The sequence below is a fragment of the Sinocyclocheilus anshuiensis genome, unplaced genomic scaffold, assembly GCF_001515605.1.
Source record: "Sinocyclocheilus anshuiensis isolate Anshui unplaced genomic scaffold, SAMN03320099.WGS_v1.1 scaffold815, whole genome shotgun sequence".
In the NCBI taxonomy this organism is placed as follows: Eukaryota; Metazoa; Chordata; class Actinopteri; order Cypriniformes; family Cyprinidae; genus Sinocyclocheilus; species Sinocyclocheilus anshuiensis.
This window is the reverse complement of record NW_015549621.1, coordinates 320,375-331,761: the sequence shown is the minus strand read 5'-3', so window position 1 is coordinate 331,761 and position 11,387 is coordinate 320,375. Positions and strand designations below refer to the sequence as shown.

The 11,387-nt window shown below is 38.0% G+C and overlaps 1 protein-coding gene across 1 annotated transcript in view; it reads left to right on the top strand.

Annotated features, from left to right (window-relative positions):
- LOC107659432 (DNA-dependent protein kinase catalytic subunit-like) overlaps positions 1–11,387 on the top strand; it is a 41,633-nt gene that overhangs the window by 13,707 nt on the left and 16,539 nt on the right. The window contains 32 exon segments of the mRNA XM_016448380.1: positions 61–85; positions 1,083–1,250; positions 1,547–1,674; positions 1,771–1,978; positions 2,108–2,153; positions 2,156–2,273; positions 3,248–3,416; positions 3,703–3,768; positions 3,845–3,908; positions 4,106–4,254; positions 4,358–4,492; positions 4,583–4,702; positions 4,792–4,935; positions 5,058–5,106; positions 5,109–5,190; positions 5,383–5,514; positions 5,636–5,747; positions 6,370–6,497; positions 6,589–6,738; positions 6,854–7,027; positions 7,398–7,496; positions 7,656–7,859; positions 7,980–8,179; positions 8,350–8,556; positions 8,671–8,786; positions 8,860–8,991; positions 9,105–9,284; positions 9,485–9,696; positions 9,790–9,928; positions 10,263–10,451; positions 11,019–11,161; positions 11,163–11,263. Of these exon segments, the coding sequence (XP_016303866.1) occupies positions 61–85; positions 1,083–1,250; positions 1,547–1,674; positions 1,771–1,978; positions 2,108–2,153; positions 2,156–2,273; positions 3,248–3,416; positions 3,703–3,768; positions 3,845–3,908; positions 4,106–4,254; positions 4,358–4,492; positions 4,583–4,702; positions 4,792–4,935; positions 5,058–5,106; positions 5,109–5,190; positions 5,383–5,514; positions 5,636–5,747; positions 6,370–6,497; positions 6,589–6,738; positions 6,854–7,027; positions 7,398–7,496; positions 7,656–7,859; positions 7,980–8,179; positions 8,350–8,556; positions 8,671–8,786; positions 8,860–8,991; positions 9,105–9,284; positions 9,485–9,696; positions 9,790–9,928; positions 10,263–10,451; positions 11,019–11,161; positions 11,163–11,263 (4,289 nt within the window).

Here is an 11,387-nt window from a genome sequence, read left to right as displayed (position 1 = left end):
GCTGCAATATAACAAAGAGTGAAAAATTTAAGGGGGTCTGAATACTTTCCGTACCCACTGTATATCTATGCCATTAAATCTCAAGGTAACCTTTTCCAGATATTTTTAAACTGCCCCTATTATGCCATTTTTAAGGTTCCTAATATTGTTTTGGGAGTCTCCTACAATAGCTTTACATGCATGCAAGGCCAAAAGCTGCTTTTGTTTTCTCAAAATATGCATTTAATATCACCTCATTTTCCAGCGATTCTGAAATGATTCGTTCAAAGCAATTCAAAGATTCAGTATCTCTAAACCCCTCCTTTCCGTGAGCTTGCTCTGCTCTGATTGGTCAGATGGCCCAATCTGTTGTGATTGGTCTACCGCGTAGAGCACGTGTCTGAAACAGTACGCCCATTGCCATAGTTCAGTATTTTGAACGCTCAATAGAAAATATAAACATCTGTTCTTTATCATACTTACAAATTTTGATTCAGTGGAGCCAGCTGGTCCAAGTAAACTGGGTACTAAGCGATCTTTCAAGAACAAGCGTTTTGTGAATCCTGCGTTTAACTTCACAAGATTAGAGAAGCAGTCGTCAGTAAAATGATATGTTTGTGGGTGGGGTCAAGTTGTTTGCAACCGGCTAATGTAGAATATAGGCGGGAATTATGCAAATGTGTTACCCCGTGATGTGTAGCCGTCACGGAAGTGGGATTCGAATTACTAACGACTTGTTTAGGCTGTTCAGAGTCGATTCTTTATTTTGGGAGACAATAACTTTATTTATCATGCACTTTCGGCTTTACAAGATCGTTTACATTCACATACAGCTACATAACACACTGCATGAAAGGCAATATTGGAAATAGCATAAGGGGCACTTTAAAATTTACTCTGTATTTTGCAAATGTACACCAAAATGTGCACTGGTTATACATTATACTCATTCTTGTAGTGACAAAATTATATTGACACTGTAATATGGTAAAGACCAAAACTGGAAAAAGTGATTTTTAGTGCATGTTTTGGCTCATGGAGTATATATTGATTTCTTCATCTTTCTCTAATTTCACTTTCTTCTCTTCACTCTCTGTTATTAGAGCCAGGCTCTGATCATGCTGCCCTTCTTTTCTACATTATCCAGCATGCCCCTGGAGGAGCTCAGGAGGGCTCTGGAGACACTGGTGGCTACACATTTCCCTATGCAGTCAGATGAATTCCCTCGTGGATCACTTCAGTGCAGCAACTACATGGACTGCATTAGCAAGGTGAGATGCTTAAACTAGATGTCAGACACTGACGTTTATTCAGCTTAAGTGGTTATACTCACAAGTACATATACTGTGAATTCTACAGATACCATGTTTTACTTTTTCTTTCACAATTTCATTATGACTTAAAATCAGTACATTTACAACATTGACTTGAAGTTTTACAACATTTTGCTGCTTAATGTAACCCTTGTTGAAATAAAGGAAAGCTGGAGTTAACAGGGAGAACTAAAAAAAAATATTTGTTCTTTTTTTGTAAAATTATAATTGGTCATTCATTTTGATAACATCAGTTTTTAGAGGCTCTGCAGCTGTCTCAGAGTCCTTTGTTATTGAAGCTCATGGCTAGAGTTCTGTGCCGGGACAAAAAACATATCATGGAGGAGCTCTTTCAGACCTGCTTTCAAAATATTGCTCACCAGTAAGTTCAAAAAGATTCTTCTTTATGTGTCTATATTTACAGTTGCTTAGATTTATTTATAATATGCATATGTTGCATATTCTTTCTCTTTGTCAGGTCCCAGTTGGAAAGACAGGTTCTTCTCCTCAGCTCTGTCTACCAGTCATTTCAAGCCAAAGATGTGCCTTCAAACTCCATGCTCATGGGTCTTATTGACAGAGTGCTGCTGCCACTGGCTTTTCACTGCAGCCCTCAAACACTCTCTCAGTTCTTCATTACTAATATTTCTGATATCATGACTACTCTACAGACACGCTTCACCAAGGTGCGTTACATCGGGTTATTAAAGTATACTAAATATGATTCAGGTAGATCTGTTCAAATCTAAAAACATGTTTTTGCGCTTTCATTCAGACATACTGTTAATGTGTGTTTCCTGTCATCTGTCCTCCAGTCTGTTGAGTCAGTGTTTGAGAGTCAGATTATGATGAAGAATGGCTGTTGGTGTTATACTCTCGTCTGCCTAAAGAGGAAATCTATTCTAAAAACTCAGCTATCAACCAGGCCTTCTGTGGCACAGGCAGTGCAGAAGGCAATGAGCTTTCCAAGAACCTCCTCAAGTATGTATTTAAAATATTTATTTTTCTCTTTTTTTACCTTTAAGAGCAGGTATTACACTTTATATGGTCCGGTGATTCAGTATCTTTAACACTCTTGTGCCCGTTTTATGTTGTTAAGAGTGATGGTTTGCTTCAGAAGACTGGGACACAATTTTATTACTTATAAACATCCTTAAAGTCAATATGAAATCAAAATGGACAATTCTTTATTGACTATTTCAGTATTTATTATAAATTATTTCACTTTAAAAAATTTATAATGTGCCCTAGTAATCTTTAATGAAAAACTTCACCCCCTCACAACGACATCTCTTCTCTGATTACGTATTTACCAGCACAATGGTGGGACCATAATCCCTTCCCTCCAGCAACCTAGCAATAGCACAACAACAACGATATTTCAGTCAATCCCTGATGGACAAAATCGAGCACTTTTCTTGTTTATAAAGTCGTTTCATCACATTTGGGAAGAAAATATGATTCACCCACAATTAAAAATTATTGGTAACACTTTAGTATAGGGACCAATTCTCACCATTAACTAGTTGCTTTTAGCATGCCTATTATTAACATATTGGCTGTTTAATAATACTTATAAAGCACATATTCTGCATGGCCATATTCTACATCCCTAATTCTACCCAATACCTAAACTTAACAACTACCTTATACTAACTATTAATAAGCAGCAAAATTAGGAGTTTATTGAGGCAAAAGTTGTAGTTAATGTTTGTTAATAGCAAGAATTGAACCTTAAAATAAAGTGTGACCAAATTATTTTATGGAATACATTCTGAGAGATAACTCAGACAAGTGTCTACACAAGAAAGTAAGTCTTTTTTTAATCCTTTACATATGTTGATAAGTAATACAATTAACACTCAGGAATTCAGGAGCAAACTGCAAAAAAATGCCATAATTGTGAAGTAGATTAAATTTTAACATCTGAACCTAAGCAATACAATATATGTCAGATCGTGGTTTGAGGCCTTCACTGAGAACATGGCAGGAGAGACAGTTCTGCTGGAGCTGCGGAGACAGTATCACTGTGCTGCTTATAATTGTGCCATCGCCATGATCAGCTGCAGCTTCAATGAGACCAAATTCTATCAGGGCTTCCTCTTCACTGAGAAACCTGACAAGGTCTGTGACTGTGCACACTAAGAATTCAATATGTATCATGTACAAGCAGTGTTCATGTTTGTTACATTTATTATTTTGTTTGTTACATTTTCATTTTTACAGTATATTTATGATATTTGTTCATTTGTGTTCATGTTCTTTCTCTTATATGTTGCATAAGAAAGGCGCACACACATTCCTAGTAAAACAGACTTAGAATTTCAAGTGTGTCCTTCTCTCTGATAGAAGTATACAATTTTCTGTATTTGTAAGTTAATTTGTTGTTTGATTTTTTTTTTTACCCCAGAATCAATTCATATTTGACAACCTCATTGATACACAAAGGGTGTACAACTTTCCTATAGAGATTGATGTAAGTAAAGCTTTTAAATATGTCATATTTGTATTTGTTTTGTGTTGTATTGTATCATGTTTCCTTGTGTTGAAAGGTCCCTATTGAGAGGAAAAAGAAATATGTCATGATCAGGAAAGAAGTGAGTGGAGAAAATGGAGGTGAGTTGTCTGAGATATCTACAAGCTTGTTAACTACATGTTTAGAAAGATAGATGCCATCCATGAATATTTGTGAAGATGCTGTTGTTGTCATGTATATTCCAGGGCAGACTGCTTTTAGCGTAAATTCACAAGGTGCTTTTATAGATGCCATCTGCTCTCTTATAAGTCATATTCATTATCTCGTTCTTTTTCAGATGCACCTGTATATCTCTCCTCCCAGTCCTACATGGCAGACAGCAGTCTCAGTGAGGAGATGAGTCAGTTTGACTTTTCCACTGGAGTTCAGAGCTTCTCCTACTCCCAGAATCCTTCAGGTGGGAGCAGCTCCAGCAGGACTCGGTAAGTCTCAGGAGAGATTAGTTTTTTTTTTTTTTTTGTAAAGCAGAAGTTATAGGTTTCAGAAGATTTTCTTTCTTTTTATGATTAACTGTCCGCGTTTTTAGGAGCATAAGGAAGTTGTGTCTCAGGATGAGACTTTGGAGCTTGAGATGGATGAGCTGAATCAACATGAGTGTATGGCCAATATGACGGCACTGTTGCGCCACATGCAAAGGAACAACATCACCCCTAAAATAGAGGAGGTCAGTCTCAGCATGACCTCAAGGGCATGAACAGTTTTGCCTAGATTTCGAGTCAGAACACTGCTGGAGATTTTCTATGTTTTGTTTTAGGGAGTGACACCTAGTGATCTTCCTCCCTGGATGAAATTCCTGCAGGGGAAGCTGGACAATCCAGCCACCCCGCTGAACATTAGACTCTTCATAGCCAAACTTATCATCAATACTGAAGAGGTACTGCTTCATAGGGTTCTCTTTGCTTCTCTCTGGATTTATTGATATGTTGTATATGTGGTGTTTTTAATGTACATCTTCATGTCCAGATATTTCGTCCATATGCAAAGCATTGGCTGGGCCCACTGGTGCAGCTGGTGGTTTCCAGTAGCAATGGAGGAGAGGGCATTCACTTTATGGTAGTGGATATTGTGGTGACTGTCCTCTCATGGGCAAGTGTGGCCACACCAAAGGTCTGTGTTAGATGGTATTTTTACTCATTTATTGATTTTATTTGCAAAGATTTATATATACATTGCATACATTTTAATATATTGTATTGTTGCTTTATTGCTTTATCTCTCTTACTGTTTAGGGTAGCACAAGAGATGAAGTTTTGGCCAATAGGCTCCTTGGGTTTCTGGTTAACGGGCTCTTTTTCACCACAGCCTCGAGATTATCCGCATGGTTGTGGAATGCTGGAAGGACTGCCTCGCAATACCCTATGAGTATGAAAAATAAACGGACCAAAGTACTTTATTTATTACCAATAGTTTGTAAAATAAGTGAAAATATTTCAGAATTTGTGAGAATATTTCTGAAATTCTAGGCTTAGATTTTTGTGATTCTATGCTAAAATGACCATGCATAGATTAATGGATGCAACAGCATAGATATTTGTTCTCTTTTTCCGCCCATAGCTTGATATATGAACGATTTGCTGGAATGGATCCCAACAGCAAGGATAATTCTGTTGGTCTACAGCTTTTAGGCATTGTAATGGCCAATAATCTTCCTCCTTATGATGCTGCATGTGGCATTGAGCATGACAGGTAAACATTTTGTTTAATATATATATATTATATCATACAAATGTTTTCCATGTTTTTTTCCCCCTGAAATTATTACTTTAAATTTAAAACCAATGTTGTTCTCTGTCAATTCCTGTTACAGATACTTTCAGTCACTAGCCAACAACTTGTCATTCATCAGATATAAAGAGGTTTACTCGGCAGCTGCTGAGATCATTGGCTTAATCCTAAACTACATGACTGAGAGAGAAAATGTATGTGTGGTTGTTTGTTCCTGCCAAACTGTATCACATTTGTCACCTGAGATATTTTGTTTGACATTGCAATATATTGTAAATATGAAGGTTGTCTTTAGATTAGGGCTGCATAATTAATCGAATTTCTAATCGCGATTACAATTATGGATGCCACAATTACATAATCGTTCAAAGGTGCAATTAATCGTTTAAAGTCCACTTATGTTATTCTGCATGCTTAAGATGTGTGTTTTTTTCTTTCTACAGGTTATCTTAAGGGTTTTTCCATTGTTTTCATTTTAGTTTTAGTATAACATTATAATATCATGCTTTTTTGTACTTTTTTATTTAAAGAAGAAACTAATCCAATGTATAGTTGAAATTTGAGGATTAATTTATAGAAAAGCAATAAAAGTTTTTCAGTTAGTGTTTTCAGCTTGTTTATTTTCATATAAAAATACGGCATGCAGTTACTTCAAGCAATGGTGTAAACATCATTCAATGTAGATTGTGATAATCGCAATTAATAATCGCAATTAGAATTTCAAGGGAATAATCGACAATTATGATTTTCGTCATAATCGTGCAGCCCTACTTTAGATAGTATCCAGTAACTAATTGTTGTTTTTCTTTGTTGTAGCAAAATAAAGGGCCCTTATTGAATATTACTATTACAAAGCTCATGGATTTGAGGAAGAAGGAGGTGGATGACACATTTATTGTTTGCCTGAGCAAAGTGTCCAAACACTTCCCACCCTTAGTGGATCGGTGAGATGAGTTATTTTTTTCCCTATTAAGTCCTATCCAGTAAAGGCTTAAGGATATTTATTTAAATATTGTTTGTCTTTATATTCCACAGATTTGTAAATCCTGTTTTTTATTTGCTGCCAAAGCTGCATGGCATTTTGGAGACACACTGCCTTGAATGTGTGCTGAGTCGTGCTGATGTCATCCCTGAAATCTACCTGCACCTGAAGACCAAAGGCCTCTCACAGATCATGAGCCACACGTCCGTTAATACTGCTGGATCTCATTTCATTTCCATGTGTTATTTCAGGTTTTATGCCTGTGAATGTAAAATATTTTAGATAAACCCTCTTCACGTCACATGCTGTGTCTTTCAGAGATGAAGGCAGGCAGCGGGTTTGTCTGGATATCATACATAAGATCCTGGCACGTCTGAAACCAGAAGAGCTGAAGGAGATTTTGGGAGCTGTTACAGCATTTGTGTCTCACCCTTCTCCTGTCTGCAGAGAGAGAATGTATGACATCCTGATGTGGATCCAGGCCAACTACAGGTAACTGACTCTACAATCCTTATCCAGTCCTGTTTTATCTCAGTCTCCCAGATTGTTCTTAATTTGTTCTTAATTTAATGTTTCATCTCAAATTAAATGTACACTACCATTCAAAAGTTTGGGGTCGGTAAGATTTTTTAGTCAATATATTTATTTGGTGCTCAACACACATTTCTTATCATTATAAATGTTGAAAACAATTGTGCTGCTTAACATTTTTGTGGAAATGGTGATAATTAATTTTGCAACCATGTAAAAGATAAATTTAATGCATCAGTACTGAATAAATTATTTCTTTAAAAAAATCTTACTGACGGTGACCCCAAACCTTTGAACAGTAGTGTGCATTAAAATAATAATGTGTTTGCAGTGACTCTGAGAGCATGGAAGACAGCACCTCTGTTGAAGTGCTCAGTGTAGCTCGAGAAACTCTCCTTCAGGGGCTGACAGATGAAAACCATGGCTTACAGTAAGCAGACTAGATACCTGCTTGATCATTTTAATTTCACTTTGATTTTTCACAATTTTAAACAAAAGCATAAGCATTTGTGTATTTGAATCTTCTCACAAATCAATATCAACACAACCCTAAAGTAATTTCTCACATTTCTATTTGATTTCTCTTTAGGCTTTATGTGCGTAATTTCTGGAGTCATGAGAGCCGTTTACCTCCAGACACACTGGAGCGCATGCTTGTGGTGCTGAAGTCACTGTATTCGTCCCGCATTGCAGAACAGTTCCTCAGTCTGGCCACTGACCTGCTTCTCGAGATGACAAGTCGCAGCCCTGACTACACACGCAACATGTTTGAGTTCCCACTCTCTGAGTGCAAGTTTCAGGTTAGAACTGCTGTTTATTTTCCCTGGGTTTGAATCATACCTAGTGTTTGATTCATTTAAATGAAAGTTATTTTTCAAGACCATAATTTCAGTGCTTTCTGTTCTATTCATGTATTCCAAGACTACGCAATAGACTCTAACTGGCGTTTGCGGAGTACGGTCCTCACGCCGATGTTTATGGAGACCCAAGCTACCCAGGGTTCTGGCACTCAGGGTTCAGAGGCTGCAGGAAGCCAGGCAGCCACAATGAGGGGTCAGGTCAGGGCCACACAGACGTCCCTGGAGTTCTCTCAGACTCTGGCTCCTGGTGCAGGTACCTCATGAAATATAAAAGGAGCTTTAGTTTTTTACTTACATAGTGTTGTTCAGTGGATTTTGTAACAGCAGGCTCAGGTTGGAAAGATGTGAGGAGAAATTTATTGAAGGTTAACTAATGACAATTCACATATCTTTCTGTGTAATAATAGACATCTGTTTTTTCAGGACGCCGTTCAGCATACAACTGGTTAACCGGGAGCGGTGTGGACACACTGGCTGATTATTCCCTTTCATCTAATTCTTTATCATCACTTTTGGTGTTTGAGAAAAAGAGATCCAAACGTCCCCAAGCTGCTTGGATAGCCGTGGGTGCAGGGTTTGGCTCTAAACGCCTCACTGCTGCCAGTGACGAAACAGACAGTCGGAGTGCAGGTGAGACACCACAAAAAATTGATTTAAATGTTATTTCTGACAATTCGCAAAGGTTGGACTTGACTAGCATCAAGCACTTCCTCAGTGAAACTCTATTGGTTTGTTTTCACACAGCTGAGCGGGAGCGGCGTGCAGACATTCTGAGGCTCAGGAGGAGATTTATAAAGGATAAAGAGAAGGAGAACATCAGATTCGCCAAGAAAGAAATTCAGTCCCAAAGAACTGAAAGGGTAGGTCTTCTTTCATAGATCAACATTTGCATTATCATTTACAATGTTTTTCAATGTTTTCTGTGTTCTACAGGAAAGAAGAGCAGATCTGAAGATCCGTCAGGATGCTCAGGTCACGCTGTACCGCAGCTATAGAGTTGGAGATCTTCCTGATATTCAGATTCAGTACAGCAGCCTCATCGCCCCACTACAGGCTCTGGCACAGGTTCACTGTGATTCAGGATTATTTTCACAATGTGTTCAACACGTTTGAAAGTAATTGACTAAATATAAACAAATTTATAACAAAGTCAGTTCTTGTTTAAATTTGTTTTACAGAGGGATGCCACAGTGGCGAAGCAGCTGTTCAGCTCACTGTTCACTGGGGTGCTGGTTGAAATGGAGGGATCCAAGTCTAGTAAAGAAACAACAACCATTCTGAAGGATCTAGTGCAGACCCTGAACACCTTCCTCAACATGAGCACTGTCTACTTCCCTCCTTTCATTGCTTGTGTACAGGTGTGTACACACTGTGCACGGTGCAGTGATAAGTGTGTTTATAAGCTAGTGAGGCAGTAGACAACAAGACAAGGGTTGAACAGAGCTATTGTTTGCTTGGTCTTATGCAGAAATTTGAATATTAAAAATCTTTAAATTGGACTATTGGGCTTGTTAATTCTATTACTAGCCCTGATGCACGCACATTTTATGCATTACAGGACATGAGTTATCATCATAAGGCCCTTCTTGGTGTTGAGCCGGCTCTCGTCAGTGCCAGCTGTCTTGCCAGTCTGCAGCAGCCCATGGGCATCCTGTTACTGGAGGAGAGTTTGCTTCATGGCACTGGAATGTCAGAGGAACCTCCCTCAAAACGAGCACGAGGCAAACGAGAGCTGCCACCTGACACAGAAAGATGGATCCACCTTGCCAAGTAGGATCAAACTCCCTCATAAATGTCTGAAGTACTCACTGTTTATCATGCCACAGCCTCAACAGTTCTTTACTGGTTCATATTCCTGTGTAGACTTTACAGGTCTTTGGGAGATTATGATGTGGTCAGGGGAATCTTTAGTGGCAAGATTGGCACAAAGTCAATAACGTTCATGGCCCTGCAAGCAGAGGCAAAGAGTGATTATGCTGAAGCTGTGAAGCTCTACAATGAGGTACTGATGTGTGTTTTCTTGTCGCAAACACAATATGGAAACATAAACGAGTGCCTTGTTTCCCTCTGTCATCTCCTCTGAAATGATTTTGTGCAGCAGTAGTAGCTACACACTGTCATTGGCTTCCTTTTTCCCTTTTATGATGGGTGGCAACCAGTGCTCATGTGCAAAACCAGATAAATATCACTTGGTTACACCTATTAGAGAATTCTAATTTATGAATATTCAAGATTTATACAGTGCTAGTTGTTTTTTCCATTTCTGCATATCAGAACATGTATCTGAATTTCTGTAAATACAAATACATTTTCAAAAAAAAAAAAAATTTGTTCAGACACTGAACAAAGAAGACTGGAATGATGGAGAGCCCACAAACACAGAGAAAGATTTCTGGGAAATTGCTGCACTGGAGGCCTGTAATCACCTGACAGAATGGAAATCTCTGCAGTATTGTGCCACGGTCAACATTGACGACAACTCACCTGTCAATCTAGAAAAAATGTGGACAGAGCCGTTTTATGTGGTACTATAAGTAATTTTGAGCCGTTTTAATTTTGGCTATTTTGCCATGAATCATTGTATCATCTGGAATCTCACCCATTATCAAATAATATGTGACCCTGGACCACAAAACCAGTCTTAAGTTGCTGGGGTATATTTGTAGCAATAGCCAAAAAAACATTTTATGGGTCAAAATTATCGATTTTTCTTTCATGCCTAAAATCATTAGGATATTAAGTAAAGATCATGTTCCATGAAGATATTTTGTAAATTTCCTACTGTAAATATATCAAAACTTCATTTTTGATTAGTAATATGCATTGCTAAGAACTTCATTTGGACAACTTTAAAGGCGATTTTCTCAATATTCTGATTTTTTTGCACCCTCAGATTCCAGATTTTCAAATAGTTGTATCTCAGCGAAATTGTCCTATCATAACAAACCATACATCAATCGAAAGCTTATTTATTCAGCTTTCAGATGATGTATAAATCTCAATTTAAACAAATTGACCCTTATGACTGGTTTTGTGGTCCAGGGTCACATATTTTATCCTGCAGTAATTGCTTATGTTTTTGTCTCTAATAGGAAACATACCTGCAGTACATGATGCGTAGTATGTTGAAGCAGTTGCAGCTGGGGGAGAGAACTCAGGATCTGCTCAGCTTTGTTGATGCTGCTATGAAGACAGAAGAGCACAAGATCATCATGGAGACCCATTACAGTCAGGAGTCTACTGTACATCCTGCAAGAGGACTATGACAGGGCCAAATACTATGCCAACAACTGCATGCTAGTCTTCATGCTTGGTTTTGAAAAACCAACCAATCAATTAGTTGTTTCACAGAAAGTATGTATTTTAGTTGGGATGTTGCAGACAGACACAAACACAAATAATGTCAGAAATGCAAATACCTGATATTTTTTTCCCACATAACATGGTATTATGTAGAACTA